Consider the following 19,238-nt stretch of genomic DNA (forward strand, 5'->3'; position numbering starts at 1 on the left):
GTTCACACTAGAGGACACATCACTACATTTTCTATATAAATAAGTAAAAGCGTTAAGCTGTCTTTTAGTTAGATAAACTACTTTTTCAGTAGAAGACTACAGTTTTGCCTAAGATCTTGCACAGGCAGCCTACCACAAACCCTTCATGAGCTCTGAGCTCAATAAGGTGGTGTGCTGGCCAGGCAGTGAGCTGCAGCACCATGAACGTCGCAAAAAAAACATTCAGAAACGGAGGATTTTAGAAACCTGAGCAAATGTGATGGAGACATAACTAATGAGAAGGAAGGAGGAACACTGACTTTCTGAAAACAGATGTAATACCAAGGTTGTGTTTCAAGAACACACATTTTTACTTCTATGGAGAACACTGCTGCTCATTGATGAGTGTCAGTCTGAGTGAGACAAAATTCACAACGGCCTACCTCTGAAGATAGTGCCAATACAGGCAAGCATTGCCCAAATACTGTTTTGTTGCGTATTTGTCAACAGTTTGCCACCAGAATAAAGACGGGCAAGGGAAGGGAGGTTGCTCATTCACAAAGATGTTAAACTGTGTGCAAGCAATGTCTGTGAACAGTGCAGTGATCCAAAAAGTTGCTATCATCCACAAAACAAAAAAAAAGTGGACAATAATTTGTCAGTAAAATACATGCGAACCTCAGAAAGACCCATCTGAGAGAAATTAAGACAGAACACCAGAGCTGCTTGCTAGGCTTGAGGACACATCAGAAAAAGACTGAAGAAGAAATACTTGCCTGCAGGTACACGGTGAACCATCTGCTCAAAAACCATGATTGGTTACAACTGTCTTAAAGTCTGGAAATATCCATACAGCTTTGAAACACTGACCTTTCCAGTTATGTACATTTCCCTAAGAAAAATGTATGACAAAATAGAACCACTCTATCCTTTTACAAATACTCAGGATAAAAAGCGTTTCAGTTGTTTTGGGAATAGGGACTGTTCTTAAGAGAAACTGAGCCATGCTACTTGCTCCAATGATGCAAACTTAGGGAAAAAAGCCTTTTTTTTATAGTTCTTTATTCAAATAATTTTCTGCCTCATTCTTCTGAAGGAGAGGATTGTGTACTACATTAAATATCAGATGGCCTACAGAAGAAAATTGCCTGGGATATAAAATACAGTTGTAAAGTCAGTGTTCCAATAGAAGTTTTATGAAAACCATAAACCACAGCTGACACAAGAAATGAGCTAACACGAAGTAGTATTCCTAAACTTAAAAAGTAAAATCTGATAATTTTACCACTTGTCAGGAACTTGGAAGGAGAATTTTATTTTTATTTTTTTAGAAATAGAACTTCAAAATAAATATACATACTCTGAGTTTAATTAGCACAAATTTAATAGAATATTCTATGTGTTATTCCCATTTCTTCTCAGAAAGTAAGCTCATACACACAATTGAGGTACCAGCATGTAACAAGCTAGTACGCATCAGCTGAGCTGCAGAAACTAGCATGTCATGGCTGGTAGGAGCAAGCAAGAGAATTTTAGCTTAATGCTGTGCCATTCATCTTAACACAGATCACAAACATGGCTGAACTCCTTGCAGTGCATCTGCTATGGAACAAGAGCACACATATTCAGAACACATGCTGTGGCACAGTGATGTGCAGTAACGTGTTCGAATCTTAAGGTCTTAAAACAAAAAATGAGATGAAACTTCGTACTTGAAATAACTTGCATCAAAAATAGCTCGTATCAGAAACAAGAATGAGATTCAAAATCACAGAACGGCCTGGTTTGAAAAGGACCACAAAAATCATCGAGTTTCAGCCCCCTGCTATGTGCAGAGTCACCAACCACCAGACCAGGCTGCCCAGAGCCACATCCAGCCTGGCCTTGAATGCCTCCAGGGATGGGGCATCCACAGCCTCCTTCAGCAACCTGTTCCAGTGTGTCACCACCCTCTATGTGAAGAACTTGCTCCTAATATCTAACCTAAACTTCCCCTGTCTCAGTTTAAAACCATTCCCACTTGTTGTAGGGAACCCCCAGATGCATTCACTTGTGATGTTTTAAACGTTCTTTAGAAACCTCTGATGTTTGATCAGCATGGTGTACTGTCCTGGGCACCACTAGGCTGGACACATACTGGTTGTAAAGCAGATCATAGAATCACTCCGGTTGGAAAAGACCTTAAAGATCATCAAGTCCAACCACAACCTAACCACACTACCCTAACAACCCGCTGCTAAATCACATCCCTGAGCAGATTTGTAGAAAAAATATCTGTGGGTCCTGGTGGCCAACAAACCGGCTGTGAGCCAGCAATGAAGTCAAACAGCACTGTGGGCTGCTTTAGAATCACCAGCTGAGGACGATGAAGTTTCTCAGCTTCGGCAAGACAGAGCTCTGGAATGCCAGGTCCAGTTCTGGGCTGCCAAGTAGAAGAAAAACGTGGACAGACCTGAGCAAATTCAGCCATAAAGAAGTTTAAGAGCTTCTTTCGTACAAGAAGAGCCTCAAAGAAATGAGACCATGCAGCCTAGAGAAGAAAAGGTTAAGGGGCATCTTAACATAGCATAGTGATTTAGAACTGGGGGCAGTAGTAAAGAAGATGGAAACACAACTCTTCTCGTCAGTTCCCAGTGACAGAACAAGAGGAAACGGACACAAACTGAAACACAGAGAAAAACAATCATTATAAAGGGTGGCTGAACATTGGAACAAATTGTTCACAGAGATGACAATGTCCCCAACTGAAGATATCCAAAACCCAACTGGACAATATCCTGAAAAAACTGCTCTTGTTGACCATGCCTTGAGTTGGAATTGGAGAAAAATGTTCTGGGTTTTGTCAGTATTGTATGATTCTACACTATCAACAACCTCATTGACATGTGATCTAAGAGGACAAATGATTATCTCAGCTGAAAAAAAAAAAATTAGAATAAGAAAATTTCCATTTACCCAAAAAAAAAACCGAAAACTTGAGCTATTAATTTTTACACGGCTTGGATTGCTGTAAGAGCTTATCTACCACAACAATAAGAAGTCGCAGAATGTTAATATTGGTATACACTGCGCTTACAGAAAATCAAAGTAAGATTTCCAGCAGAAGTAAAATCCCAACCTATGTGACATCGTAACTAAGCTTCTAAGCTCCAGTAATATACAGCTTTTTTAAGAAAAGACTCACATTTTGAGCTACTGAATTATTATTTATGGAGTACTAAAATACAGTACATTGAATTTTACCTACAATTACTTCAATCAAATAGCATGTCTCACTACAAAGGAAAAATATGGCGATTTTAAACAGAACGCAGACATTACTTTCTTCACTGAAATGCCAAAGAAGAAATCAATGAAAACTGGATATATTGGGGAAGATTCTAGATACAAGACTTGATAGATCTTGCCAATTTTATTAACAAGATATGAAATTCCACAGCCCCCTTGAAGCACTAAAACTTCTCTCTTCAGATACGCTGCTAACCATCTGGGAGCTATACAGATTTGGCAGACTTTTGTACAGCTTGCTGAAGTTAGAAACTCATCTCATGATTACACTTCACTTTCTCAACAACACTTCTGGGAAAACAGGATCTCTTCTACTCCAAAACAAAATGATTATACCAAATTTGTTTTTTCATAAAAACATGTTCAATTGGAAGCTTCTGAATAAACAAACAAGCAGCAAAAAGCAGCAGTTGATACAAATTACCTATGAGAGATCACACAGGATCTAGAGTCCTATGGACAAGCTTGCCACAGCTGGTACTTGCCACGAATTGAGACAGGATGCATGCAGAACAGCACTGAAAACGTGTGAAGATATTCTGAATAGATGTAGCAAATTCAGACAAAATGAGACAGGCCTGCAGGAAAAGACACATCAGTGATGTGCTGTGTCAGCAGAAAAAAAAGAGGGAATAACACCTTGGAATTCTTAGGGAGCTGGACGGACTCCTGCAATCAGGTGTTCTAGAAGGATGAGGACAAACATGGTTATAGGCAAGAGGAAAACAAGATTTCAAAAAAAAGAATATGGCTCCTTCTCAGGTACTTTCACCACATCACAGAAGATGAAGGTGACTGGCCTTCATCATTAAAAACATCAGCAACTTTAATGTAGCATTTGACAAAATCCAACAGACTTTGGTGGAAGCTAGAATAAAAGAACACTAGTCAGTAACTATACAGAGTACATAGAACAGGAAAGGGAGGGAAAGGTAAAGCAAAAAACAGCTGATCATAGGAATACAGTTTCAAGGTAGGTGATGATGCAGCACTGCATGGTGGAAAATGAAGACTCGCAGAACAAATGAAGAAGGAACCTCACAAGTAAACTTCACAAAATTATTATGTGCTTAATTTTTTTTTTTAAATTGCAGATAAGTCTACATCAACAAATTGCTGCTCTACAGTGTAACTTGTTTATGGTAAATAATGTGCCCTGTATTACCTGTGATTGTCAAGGCGGCAAGTTAAGACTGCCTGCTTTACTACCTGATGGAGCTTCCAAAATTTTTTTGTTGATTTAACAGGCTTATTTCAGTATGGTCACTCTAATTACTAGAGGTAAAGATGTACATGACAGCTCTTCAGTGGCCAGTGATCACATACAAGTCCTTACCATACAGTAAACAACAGATAAGTGTGAACAGGCTTTCTGTAACTGCCATGAAAGCAGGCAAAATATACTGACCTTAACACTGGAGAAAACTGCATGCACACTGCTGATGCTCGTGTTTTTAATGCATAGCTGTTCTCAAGAGCTCATATTCCTGCATTAGATCCCGTGATATCAAGCCACATGGTCCAAATATGAAAAAAGTCAGACCTGCACACCAAATTACATAACTCCACAAATACTTCAAAGAGATGCATCCTTCAAGAACTTCCAATGAAAACCAAATGTGAAACACCATTTCACTAAATGCCAAAAACAATTACCATCCATCACCACATTCAACTACAAAATGAGGTTTTCAATGTGTTCGAGCTCAATTTCTTAAGTTGTACTTCATCCACACACATACCTATGGACACTTCTTATTTCCTGTATTAGGCAACTAAAACTACTTTTGACAAAGAAAATCTATTAAAACTAATATTCGAGATAAGTATTCCTGTAGATAATATACAGAAGTGAAAATCATATAACCAAGATTCTGGTATCATCTCTGAAAGACACCCTCACTCATGTAGGAACAACACAATTTCCTCATACACAATATGAAAAAGCACTCTTTCATAAATGATCAGAAATCATTACTAACATGATTATTTTATTGTTCTGAGGCACAGGAATGGAATAAATGGCAATTATTTTAACAATTAATGACAAGTTACTGCAACAATCTGAGCGCACTAGATAATAATGGAGGTAATCATTGTCTACACTTGACAATCTGTCACAAAATGTCTTTCACATTTTATATTTAAGTGTGAGGAGCCTGCTTCCTTTACCATATTTTATTCCCTTCTTGAAAATCTGGCAAATCACTGTTTCACAATCAAACTCACTCAAATACTATACTGTTAAGAAGGCAAGCTAATTTGCAACACAAGCACAACATATCCAACAGCTAGTCAATTCTCTCCCCACTAAATGCTAACTACTACTATCAGTATGCAAAATTACACAGGGCTTTGTCCTCAATGAAGCCTTTGACAAGTATGCATGCCCATTTGCTGTTTTTTTTTTCTAGAACCATGAAATATATCAGTCCGTGATGAATACAGAATTACATGGCCGTCTGACAAGCAATCTGCTGAAGTAAGTAAGACCAAAGCACATATTTTTCTTTAAAAAAAAAAAAAATCTTTATATTCAGCAGAAACTCAAACAAGTTGCTCACTACAAAATCCATGTTAAAAATGTCCATTACATGCATAATTCCAGAAACTGGGAATTACGTAGTTTTGTTTCTGGCTTCCCTCCAGAATCTCCTCAGGCCTGGTACTGATACTTCATAATTATGGCCTCAAATATGGATCAAACATAGAGCTTACTTTATCACATAACAGAAAAAAATTCTTAACTGCAATAAAATAACACAACTGAAGACTCTAAAGAGCTTCCATAATGTAGACAAGAACCAAACTCTCACCCCTCTTCTCCTGGCCACTCCTCCACTATGCATCCTACAGCATCCTAGGCACTGGCTTCCTGCTAATCAAAAAGACTTGTTTATCTTCGTGTGATCCCAAAAAATATTTCAATGAGCCCAACGAACTAATGTTATTTGACAAATTCAGGCTAATTTTAATAGATGTTGTAGCATTCAGAAATCCATAGTTCCACTTTGAAAATGAGAACGTAAACAGCAGAAGATCTCCATTAACTTAGGCACCAGAACTGGTGGTTTTGCTGTTCCAGTTTTGTCATGAAAACCCCAAAACCCTACTGTCTGCCACGTACCTTATTAACTGAAGAAACATTAACAGATAGACAGCAGTGACTGCGTTGCTGGTATATAATAATGAAAATATTACCACAGAAAAATATGCTATTGTAATGATAAACATTTAACCTTAAGGATTCAAAAAGAAATAAGCTATTTCTAGCTTAAACATCTCAAGGAACAACCTGCAATTTCTAGAATCTGTTTTGCAACCATCTACAAACATGGAATATTTAAGTAAATCCCAGCCTTGTAATTTAATATTGTATGATTAAAATCAAAATGACATCACTGGTGGAGTCCCCCTCCCAGGAGGTATTTAAGAGACGTGTGAACATGGCAGTACGGGACATGGTCTAGTGACAGGACTCAATAGGCCATGGTGATGGTTGCTCCTCATCATGCTGAAAGTCTTTTCTGACTGGATGATTCTGTGACTTCATGGGTGACAGTTCCGCAGGAAGCCAAAATAAACAATGATAAATAGGAGCAGAAATTAGGTTGGCACGTGGAAATTCCAATTAAGAACAGGAATACAATGCAATACAACACCTGCTATTTCATAATTATTTCAGTAATAACAGGCCACAGTAACCTTGTAAGTTTTATAGTAGAAGGAATTGCACTGCTAAGGTAAATCCCATTAACTACTTTAGTATTGTTAAACAAAAACTGCAAATTAACACAAGTATCAGAACTTGAAATAGTTATAATACTTCTAAGATATTTTAAATATATTAGGTAATGAAGCAACATATTTTACTGCTAGACTGAAATCTTAACTACAAAGCTTCTGTTCCTCAAAACAGCTTCAACAGCACTTCCTCTGAAAGCAACAGGAAGAAGAATGTAGAAGAAAAACTGTTGTGCTGTATTTAAAGTAATAGTTGTATTCTGGGCTTAATTGTTATTTATTTGTTCAGATTATCCTTTAGAAACATAGCAGTAGATCTACAGTGATTGATGCCATCTGTTTACTTCTTAGTTCAATAGGCATTTAATTCTCCTAACCTTTCAAATACTTCTCTAAAAACAACAGACAGCTCTATCTTCCACTCTTCACACTATGGTCCTACTGGCTCTTACAAATTAATCAGCAGAGCTAGGACAAAGTCAAATGCTGTTCACCAAAAAAAAAGAACACACACAAAACAAACAAACAAAAAACGAAAAAAAAAAAAACCAACAAGGTAAATAAAATAAAAGCATTTCCCTACCTTTCTTCTAAATGACCAATTACCAAATCAGTGTGGTTGAGGATGAGATATCAGCCTCACTACAAGAAAGGCGGTGGATGAATCCAAAGGGCAATGAAGCTGGTGAAGGATCTGGAGCACAAGTTTTAACAGGAAGCAGCTGAGGGAACCGAGATTGTTTAGATTGCAGGAGGCTCAGGAGAGACCTTATCACTCTCTACAGTGATCTGAAAGGAATTGTAGCGATGGAGAGGAGAGGGGTCAGTCTCGTCTCACAGGTAACCAGTGACAGCACAAGAGGAAATGGTCTTAAGTTGCATCAGGGGCGATTCATATTGAATATTAGGAAATATTTCTTCTAAGAAGGAGTGGTCAGGCACTGGCACAGGCTGCCCAGGGAGGTGGGGAAGTCACTGTGCCTGGTGGTATTCTAGAAAATTGTAGACATGGCACTGAGTGATATGGTTAGTGGGCATGGTGATGGGTTGATGGCTGGACCAGATGATCTTAGAGGTCTTTTCCATCCTTAATGATTCTATGATTATACAGTGCAGATACACAAAAAGCAACAGCCTTTAGTCTGTACTCATTCTGTACTGGGTAGATGCACTTCATCTAGATGATACGCCCTCATTACTTTGGTATGATTTATACCAAATAATGTAGTTCCCCTTATTTTCTTTTGTTTCTTCTGGACTCATTACGTTTGTTGATATCAGTATTACAGGGTAACAACTACTGAAGCTACGTAAAAAAGCAGACACAAATGGATTAAGGTAGGTGAAATGTGTAATTCTCCACAGCATTTTGAGATTTATAGAGGGCAATTATAATGTGTGATTCATGAAAGTATCTGTAAATTAAGTAGGCAGGTACCCTTTAACTCTCCCAGTATAAATGAAAAGATTATACAGTACTGATATAAAATGACTATAACATCTCTCTACAGATAACAGCAAGTAAAAAATGCCAATTACCTGAAATAAGTGAAATATTACTTTGCAACAGTACACGTCGAAGGACATAACATGGACAAACATAATTGTATGTGAGCTGGGACTACTGCCAATCAAAACCAAAGGAATGCATCAGAACTTTAAAATTTCACGATGGCCTGCAAATTTACACAAACATATAAATTTAAAATGAAAGTGTCAAGCAGAATGGGGACTCTCACTACCAAAACCTCAGTTACCAGAAGTGGTGAGCCTAAAACTCATGAGGCCAAAATGTTTTGTAAAGAAGGGAGAAGAAGCAAGCTTAAATTGTGCTCCCATTCCCACAAGAGAATTGAAGTAACCTAAAATGCAGTATATTTCTAAGGATGAGCAACTTCACAAAAAGCTACAGATTCAGATTCATTACTTTTTTGGCAGTGTAATTTTGCACACATAATACTGCCTGTTGAGAGAACAGCAGCAAGAAACGTCTGAACTATCTCCTTCCATTTTTATCCCAGCACAACATAAGAAGAAAAATAAATTACTGAAGATTCAATAAAAGATTAATATTGCATGTATTTTTATCTACACTGGTTACTGGTAGAAATCATAGAATCATAGAATCACCAAGGTTGGAAAAGACCTAAAAGATCATCCAGTCCAACCGTTCACCTATTCCCACCTATTCCTATACCTTTATAGTCCTTATAGCTCAATAGTTTTAAATATTAGATTGATTTCAATGATTAGATGAACATAATTAAGTCAGAGTGGCAAATGCTTTACCTTCTCTACAGATCTTCTTCATTTACTTAATGAAAGGTACCATCTACAAACTCAAAACATGAATGAATTCACTTCAGAATTATAAATATATTCACCCTGTTTCAGTGTTTTCTCTTTCAAGTTTTGCTCAGTATTCAGAATTCCAACTTCCCAGTTTCAATAAACAACCACAAAACTTAGGCACTTTTTGTTGGTGGGAGACTGCAAGGGTGGTCTCTGTAAGCAGAGCCCTTGTCCCTTGTCAGAGCAGAGCTAGCTTCATTGTTTCAAAGGGGACCCACTGCTGCCAGAGCTGAGCCATAAGCCACACTGGATGTGCTCTTGGCGAGCAGATTGAAGGAAGGGAAAAACTGCTGTGCAACAGCAGCTGGGAGAGAGGAGTGAGAAAACGAGGGAGAGAAGCAGCTCTGCAGGCATCAAGGCCAGTGCAGGAGGTGCTCTAGGCGCAGAAAACTTGCAACATTTCAAATGAAACACCCAGGAAAACCAGTTGCATCAGTAATGCCAGGGAAAGTTGATATTTTAACAATCAGAACAGTTCAATCGTCAAACAACTTCAGTCAATTAAAAACACCTCTGTCAACATCCAGATTCATTGAGGTAAGTTTATCATCATCATCACAGAAGCTAATTGCCAGAAAAATGAATGGTTGTATTAAAGCCTGCATACAAATACAAATTCCAACAAAGAAACCTAGGTAGCAGAACACCCTCCAGTAAGTTCATGCTATTTAACATACTTAATAGGTGTCTTCTATTTTTAACAGTAAAATAGGATGGCAAAACTAGTTGACTACAGACCATTATTCATTGCCAACATCCCCCCAAAATTCCCCGAAGAATGTTGTTTAAAAAAAAGTCTACATCCATGAACCCTACTATGTCTTAAACGGCTCTTTTTTTTGCTAAAGAGACAAAAAGACTGAGCCATGGTATAAAACATTAGCTATTTATTAACAGCTGGCAGGTCAAAGATAATGTTTTCTAAGACCTGCCATTTAGCTGCAGAAGTCATTAAAGTTCCAGAGATCAACATGAAAATATATCCAGTGCACACTAAGAATGGGAGGATTCAAAAAAATCATCAGTTTGAAATGGCTTCAAAAGAGCAAGATTCAGTCTCTCATGGAAAGATTTCTTGGATTGTTACAGGGCACCAACTAGTGGCCGACAGAAAAAAAATGAGCAGAATATTATATGTGTGAGTCTGCGTTTGTGACTGAAACAGATGCGCTGATCATGCACCTTCAGCACGCTCGTGGATGACACTAAGCTAAGGGATACAGCTGACACATCTGGAGGGGATGCCAGCCAGGGTAGCTTGAAAGACATGAGAGGTAGACCTCTGCAGACTTCATGAAGTTCAACAAGGCCGCATGTAAAGCTGTGCAACTGGATCCACCTGGCACTCCCAAACATGCACACAGGATGGGCAATGAGCAGATAAAGAAGTTCTGGGCAGTTGTGGTAAATGAAAAATTCAACAAGAGCCAACAACATATACTTGCAGCCCAGACAGTGAATTATATCTTGGGCTGTAATAAAAAAAAAGGTGATCAGAAGGACGAGGGAAGTGATTCTTCTCCTCAACTTCGCTCCCATGAGATTCCACTTGCAGTAATGCTCCCTCTGGGGGCCTGAGCACAAGGAGCACCATGATCCTGTTGGGGCACGTCCAGGACAGGCAGGTGGACAACTTTTCCTGTGAAGACAGGTTGAGGCACCTAGGTTTGTTCAGCCTGGAGAAGGCACCAGGGAGGCTTCACTACAACTATTAAGCAGTACCTAAAGGGTACCTACAGAAAAGACAGGGAGGGACTTTTTATCAGGCAGTGTAGTGATTCCACAAGGGAGTACAGGCTTTAAATTAGAAGAGTGCAGCTGCAGATTAAACATTCAGAACAAATTCTTCACTCGGAGGGCAGTAAGGCACTGGTACAGCCTGCTCAGAGAAGCTGTGGGGGCCCCATCCCAGGAGGTGTTCAAGGCCAGGCTTGATAGGGCCCTATACAACCTGATCTAGAGGGTGACAACTCTGCCCCTCTGTGGCTCTATAAACTAAACCTGAAATACAATGGTTAATTTGAACAAATGTAAGCATTATAACATTGCAACAGAAAGGCGGTTTTTGTTTGCTTTTAAAATGTTGGCATTTCATTTTTGGGGAGGTGGTTTTGATTCTTTAAATTGACGCAACTTTTGATAAATTGAGCTTTTTATAACACAACTAACTGACAATGACACTAAACATGATTTTAAAAGGACTGTCATCTTATGCTGACTCATTACGGCTATCTAGTGAGAAAAGAACTCACAGAATATATATATATCTCTAAGGGACTACAGACTACATGCAAGAAATTAATAAATTAATGCTGGGGGGGGGGAAGGAAAAAAAAGTCTGCTAAAATATGGATTAATTAGCACATCTTAAAATATTCTTTAAAATAAAGCAATGGGTTAGAAAATTTCACTGAGAAATTCTTATGGAGTAATTCTCCTAGAAGAGTAAAGCATTTCATGGAAAGTAACTTATTAACTCGTCTGTTAGTGGCACTTTGAAAAGGCCTTGTTTAATCTGGTATTGCAAAAGCTAAACCAAAGATAGTATTGGTTGGTCTCATTTACATTAGCAACTGACAAAGAAACATCAATTATTTATTTTAATATTGGAAATTCTCCATAAGCTCAGCCAGAATACTGTTTTCCAGCTGAAAGCATTATCTTCCAGCTTTAGAAGCGGAGACTTTTAATTTAATAGGGAAACAGCAGTAGAAATAAGAGAACAGAATTAACCTTTAGTTTTCAGAAATTATTGAAACATTAAATGCAAATCAACAAGAACATAAACCCAGTAGTGTCTATTTGTAAAAAATAAAAAATAATTCAGATAAGCATTTTCTGCAGTCCTTCGGGTTTAATGAGAAGAACTCTATCTCCACCTACTGGACCACTAAAAACATGTTTATTTTTTTAAAAAAGGAGAAAGATTGCAAAGTTATCTAAACGGATATGCAGCTTAACTATATGAAAGATACTAGCATGACATTAGTACTCCTCTCCTTACTGTCAGCTTCAAAGCAGCCTACTTTACAGCACTTTTCATTCCATTATTTAGTCTCACCTGAGCTCTTAACTTTGAATCTTCCATTATTTAATCTCACCCAAATCTCAAACTTGGGTCCACATGCAGAGATTTGTGGTTAACATAAATTGCACTTGCAAACTGTTGTTGTTTTTTTTTTAAATATATTGAGGCAGAGCACAATTTTTTATACTTTCATGTAGTGAAGTATTCAAAAATGCCCATACCTATACAACAACCAACAAAAACTTTTTTTTTAAAGAAAAAAAAAGATATTCCAGTGCACGGGGACACATCCATGGTAGTATCTCTGTTCGGACGATATGCAGGCATTCTAAGTTTTATGTAAAAAAGAATAATCTCTCTAAAATAGTCTCCACATTTCTCAACCACAGAGCATTCTGTTCCTCAAAAGTCTGTGCACATATGCCTGTTTTCTTCTGAATCTCTTCTTCCCAAAAATGCAAGGAGCAGACAACCGTGGACTTCTTCCACTTATTTATTTTCTTTCTGCTCTGACAGACCACTGTCTACTGATCCTAACTGTCTATCTACCAATCTTCTAGAACTGTCCTCTATGATGCATTAGACTGTGGGTGTCCAACCTTTTGGTTTGTCTGGGCTGCACTGAGTGAAGAGCAATTGTCTTGGCCTCAAGTAAGTTGCTTCGAAAGTATAATGCCTACTCTGTATTTCCATGGAAACTACAACAGATACAAAGAGCACAATAACACAGTTTGATTGAGCAAATTTTCACCTTTGCTTCATCCACACTTTCTTATCCTCAGTGGTCACATCCCTGCCACATCCAGTAAAGGATGGAGATTCTTCTTTGCCCTCCTCTTACTGTTAGTATATTTGTTAAAAAATAATAATAATCAAATTGTTCCCCTTTATTATAGTGGTCAGGTTGAATCCAAGCGGAGCTTTTGCCTACTTACTTTTCTCCCTACTTATCCTTGCCATTTCTTTGTAGTCTCTCTGAGCTGCCTATCCCTTCTTCTACAGGAGGTAGACTCTCTGCTTCTCCTGGGCCCTCAGGAAAGTTCCCTGTTAATCTACATCAGTCTTCTTCCCCTCTAGCTCATCCTGTGGCACAAGGTAAAGCCTGCTCCTGACCCTTTAAGACTTTCTTCTTGAGGAGCATCTAGCCTTCCCGGGCCCCTTCAGGACTGACTCCCACGGGACCCCCCCTACCAGCACCCTGAAGGAACAGTTCCATGTTCTCCCCCCGAAGTCCAAGGCAGCAGCTTTGCTGCCCCCCACCAACCTTCACCAAAAATCAAGAACTCAACCATTTTGTGGTCACACTGCCCAACACAGCTCCCAACCTTCACATCTCCCACCACTCCTTCCATTTCTGAGCAGCAGGTTTAGCAGGGCACCTCCCCTGGTAGACTCTCACAGCTGTGACAAGAAATTATCTTCCACATATTCCACATTCTGAAAAAAACCTCCCACACTGCTTATTCTGTGCTGTATTGTATTTCCAATATGTATCAGGGAAGTTGAATTTCCCCTTGAAAACAAGGGCTGGAAATTGCACAACTTCTGCCAGCTGTTTGTAGAAAGGCTCATCTGTCTCCTCATCCTTGTTAGGCAGTCTGTAACAGACTCCCCACCAGAAAGTCTGCCTTGTTGACCCTCCCCCTGATCCTTATCCATAAAGACTCAACTCTATCATATCCAGCCCCAACTTCTAATCACAGTCACACCACCTCCCCTCCTTCCTTGCCTATTCCTTCTGAAGAGCTCATAGTCATCCATTGTATCACTCCAGTCATGTTAGCAATCTCACCATGTTTCAGATTTGCCTACTGAACAATGGCTTCAAGCTCCTCCTGTTTCTTGCCCATGCTGAATGCACTGGTGTAGATGCACGTCAGCTGAGCCCCCTGCCTCACTCCCAGTGCCCTCATAGTTAACCCGGGGTCATCTCTAATGAGCCTGGTTTTAACCCCCTCCCCCCTTCGTATCTAGTTTAAAAAGCCCCAGCAGCGAGCTCTGTCAGCTCCTGGGCTAGGATCCCTTTCTTCCTTTGAGACAGGGGAGAACCATCCACAGCGATCAGGCCAGGTGCAGAGTAAACTGCCCCATGGTGAAAGAAAGAGCAAAATTCCTGCAACCACGCTAGTCTTTCAGCCACATATTAATGAGATGGGTTTTCCTGGTCCTCTCAGTATCCCCTGTTGCCAATGAAGGCATAGAGGAAAATACCGTCTCTGCTCCTGCTCCACCATATAACATCTCCAATGCCCTTCAGTCTCTTGATAGCTGGCAGGATTCTCTCAGCAACTTCATCATTGCCAGCCTGAAATATGAGTAAGGGACATCAATCAGAGGGGTGAACCAGAACAGGGAGCCTCCTAGGAATGTCCCTGCCCCAGGGAGGCAGCACAATTCAGTATGTCTTCTGGCTGACACAGGGGGGCTCTCTGTTCCTCTATAAAGGGTATTGCCTAGGATAATTACCCTTCTTTCCTTCTTGGCAGAAGGAAAGCCACGCAGACAACCACCTCACCCTAGCCAACCTTTTGGGTAGACCTCCCACAGCATTCTCCTCATCTCTCTCTCAAGTTCCAGAACCTCAAACATATTACATAGTGGCACCCAGAGAATCAAAGTAGGCAGCAACAGCTTGCCTGCGATTGCCACCTGTTTCCATTCCTCCTGATTTTTTAAGTCCCATTCCACTGCCAAATGGTGACAAGACATGAGGTTCACCATTGTTTGGGGGTTATTACTCCAGTGGCTTTGTCCCAGGTATGACTGGAAGTTACTCCAGCTTGCACTCCCTGATGCTTCTTAATCTCAACTTCTCCGTGAGCTCTGACACATACTGAGCGGATCATCCATCTGTTCACACCTCATGCAAGTGCTATCCCTGCCATACTTTACTGGTAGCAACAGGATCAGGTAGCCCCTGCAACCATGCTCCTGAACAGACACATTTTTGAGAAGGCTCAAAAATACATGGATCAGGAGAAAAATACATTCTCCTCAACAACATATCTTCTGTATCTTTCCCAGGCTTTTAACAAGTCTAATCCACATGTGGGTATAGTAGACAAGTGCTTTCCAGGCAGCTGTCATAAAAGCTCAAATGTTTAGCTGGTGACAGCTTCCTTCTACCGTTTACCCGTGCCACTCCTGAGTTTTCTAAAGGCAAAGAGCAGGCTGTACAAGTTTTTTCTAGCTGTATGTTACTCCTTGCCCCCAGAGAAGACTCACTTTGCAAGCACAAGTCAGTTTGATCTCAGACTGAAATATGCTGGGGAAGTAATACCATCACTACTGTGGTTATCCTTTACCAGAAGCTAGCTACCTGGCCTACCCAGGCTTAAAAGCAGTGAGCACTATTCCATACAAGCAATACCGATCTACTTGTAAAACTCTATCACATTAGAATAACAGAGTAACTTGAGTAGGAAGGAACCCGTAAGGATCAGTGAGTTCAACTTCTGGCTCCACAAAGGACCACCCAAAAATCAGACCAAATCTGAGAGCTCTGTCCAGGCACTTTTAAACTTTGGCAAGCTTGGTGACATAACCACCTCCCTGTGGAGGCTGTTCCAGTGTCTGACCACGTAAGTGGTGAAGAACCTTCTCCTCATATCCAACCAGAACCTGCCCTGTTGCAGCTTCATACTGTTAATATACTAATTTTACTGTGCACTGTAGTTTCTTTTCAATAAGAAATGAACATATTACTTTCCACTCTTTTTTAAATTTAGTCTCTGCTTCGTTATCAAATATGTTTCCCCTCAGGATCCCCTCCATCTCTTCATCTCACAAGCAACATCAGCTAAGACACCATCTTGGTTTCCCATTAGCTTTCAGTCTTTTGATTATCTACAACTGAATCAATACCACTCCTTTACCTGAATGCTGCACCACCCAACTCAAATGTTTAACTGCTACTACACTATTTCAGAAAACCATTTGCGTTTCGTTTTTTATTTTTACACAAGTCTCTTTATGTTGTACAAAATGTTTAGTAAGAAAAAAATATACCATGTGCGTCTAACAGAGTCACTTTCCACCACACAGAATAAATATAACTTCACAAACTGCTTCCTTGTAATGGTATGTCAACTATTCCACTTTTTTAAGCAGTAAAAGCTTCCCACTGAGAGCTTAGCTTTAAACCTGTGTGAACCTTTTTTTAAAAAGAGGTCTGCTTGAAAGTTACGTACACCAACAATACCATACTGCTGTAATTGCCTAAACTCTACAGAACACGAGAAAGTTGCTGATGATAGTAATGCCCCCTCAAGTATAAAGATTACAGTGTTAAGTACAGAACTTCTGCTGAGCCTCAGACATAAGCGTTAGCACAAAAGATAGTGAAAAATCTTCTGAAAACAACATTTTAATTTCTTATTACTTGTTTTCCATGCTTCTTATAGACCACTCAGCTTGTATTGGTGGTTGCTGTAAACTCTCTTTCAAGATACAGGTCTCACTAAATTCACAAGTTAAACCACACTGCTAGTCATGAATGGACTGAGTTCATGTACTGTTCTCTAATGAATGTTAAAATGAAAGTTTCAGGACAAAACTCAACCCCTCAGAATAATTAGCAGCACCAAGAATTACCTGTTCCTAAGCTGTTCTCTCTGAATGCCTCAGCCATCCTTTTTCAGACTGACAGGTATAGCTTAACAGAAGACAAATATATACTGACTTCTTGTGAAATTACTTCTGTTAGGAAGTAATTCCAGATCATTGTTGATCTGCAGCAATGAATAAACACAGATGTCCATGCAACTACAGCCAGAACTCAGGTATCAAGTATTCTGATGTTTTTAAGGGAACTATTATTAAACTGTGTTTTTCTCTCCTCTAGACAAGGTCTAACCAAACTATGTTTTGGTTTTGAAACACAATTTATAGTGTCTCATTCTGCTTCTGTTCATCCTCCACTCCAAAGTTACTTCCTGCTTGAAGTGTATCAGGAACAATTTATGAAATACTCTTTCACACAGAATCACAGAATGGTCAGGTTGGAAGGGACTTCAAGGATCATGAAGCTCCAACACCCCTGCCACACGCAGGGCCACCAACCTCCACATTTAATGCTAGACGAGGTTGTCCCAGCCCCCATCCAATCTGGCCTTGAACACCTCCAGGGACGGAGCATCCACAACCTCTCTGGGCAGCCTGTGCCAGCACCTCACCAGCACTCTCTCTGTAAATCTCCAACCTAAATCTCCTCAAATTAAAACCATTTCCTCTTGTCCTGCAGTTATCTACCCTTCCAAAGAGTTGATTCCCCTCCTGTTTGTAGGCTCCCTTTAGGTACTGAAAGGCTGCAATTAGGTCACCCCGCAGCCTTCTTTTCTCCAGGCTGAACAAGCCCAGCTCCCTCAGCCTGTCTTCATAGGGGAGGATTTTTTTTTCAAAAACATCCTGCTTGAATCCTTATTGAGTACTACTATCAGGAAAGACACACAGTGTCTACTTGAACCTGATCTGCCACAAGAATTAGATAAATAACAGCACATTAATTGCTGTGCACTATTTCCCTATTTCCTTAGTCACTGTGTACGTATAAATGTGCTTACTCTTTGTAACATTAAAGTGAGGTTACAAGACATTTACAAGACAGGAGAGCTCCCTGAGCAGCTGAAGCATTATCTACAGTACGACTTACCTCACAATATTCCATTTGCCCTCTGAAATTTTAGATGCAATCAGTCATCTCTCCCCATCATCTCGTGTTAAGCAAACACACCGATATGAGACTCGAATGCAGACTTTGCAGCAGCCAACATCAACACCAACAAACAGAAATAAACCTACTCAACATCAGACCACAGACGCAAAATTTAAAAACAAGCAACCGATCTATTTTTCAAACATGAGAAGCATGAATGCAGCAACTAATACTCAGTGTTTAGAAAAAGGATTAAAATAAGACCCAGCACTTACTGAGTCAAAGAAAGACTAGGATAACATCAGTACCTCCTATTTTCAGCCAAACTTGCCCCCTCGTCTTTCAGCTGTTTGCTCTTCTTTATGCAGTCTTCGAGGAGAACTTCCTTCCTTCTCTTCGTGGCGTGCACCCAGTCCTCATCTTCATCACCACCCGGACCCTTCTCATCCGCAGCCTCTGCTTCAAACTGCTGGGAAGTGGCTCTGGAGACCTTCTCGCCGATCTTTCTCTTCCAGCCAAAAGATGCCATCGGGAGAACTAGAGAAAAACAGATTTCAGCGATTAGGTGCGCTAGGTTTAAGGCTTGCAGAGAAACAAACGCAGCAGGCTCATCTCGACCCTGAGAGCAATAACACGAAGCAGAGCACCCTTCATCCATACAGATCCTGCCCAGCAGCTTCACGTCGGTCGCCAGCGAGGCGCTCCGCACCAAGGCCAGGCAACAGCACCAAGCGAGGCACGCGCCAGGCCCAGCCGCTACGCCGAGCTCCCCGAGGAGCCGCACAGCCCGGACACCGCCAAGAGCGCTGCCCGCCAGGCCCGCCCCGCAGCCACAGCCCGCTACCTGCGGCCCGCGCCGCCTCCCAGCCCAATGCACCTCTGACCCGCCGGGAAGCGGAAGGGCGGAGCGGCAGCGGCTCGGCCGCGGGCGGAGGGCGACGGGGAACGACGAGAGCGCGCCCGACCGCGGGGAGGGGCGGAGCCGTGGCGGCGGGTTCCGTGCGCCCAGGCGCCGAGCGGCCCGAGTGACGGCACCGCGGCCGTCCGTTCGTTCAGCTGCGGGGCGGTACGGAGCGCTCGGAGTAGCGCTCGTGGGCTCACGGCAGACCGCAACGCCGCACCCGGCGCCGGGCCGAACGCGGGCGGTGTGTCGCAGCTGCTATGGCGCTGCCTCTTCCGGCAACGCTCGGTTAC

The 19,238-nt window shown here is 40.9% G+C and overlaps 2 protein-coding genes across 5 annotated transcripts in view; one reads left to right on the forward strand and one right to left on the reverse strand.

Annotated features, from left to right (window-relative positions):
* TTC33 (tetratricopeptide repeat domain 33) overlaps window positions 1-19,149 on the reverse strand; it is a 41,285-nt gene extending 22,136 nt beyond the window's left edge. The window contains exons 1-2 of one of the 4 annotated variants that reach the window (XM_048930922.1): window positions 18,922-19,149; window positions 18,353-18,581 (exon numbers count right to left, since the gene is read on the reverse strand). In XM_048930922.1, the coding sequence (XP_048786879.1) occupies window positions 18,353-18,573 (221 nt within the window). In that variant the 5' untranslated portion in view covers window positions 18,574-18,581; window positions 18,922-19,149. The other 3 variants (XM_048930920.1, XM_048930923.1, XM_048930919.1) reach the window with 3 other exon arrangements.
* The window catches only part of GHR (growth hormone receptor), a 996,322-nt gene that overhangs the window by 300,211 nt on the left and 676,873 nt on the right, over window positions 1-19,238 (forward strand). The window lies entirely within an intron of this gene.

This window comes from Lagopus muta, chromosome Z (genome assembly GCF_023343835.1).
Source record: "Lagopus muta isolate bLagMut1 chromosome Z, bLagMut1 primary, whole genome shotgun sequence".
NCBI classification, from domain to species: Eukaryota; Metazoa; Chordata; class Aves; order Galliformes; family Phasianidae; genus Lagopus; species Lagopus muta.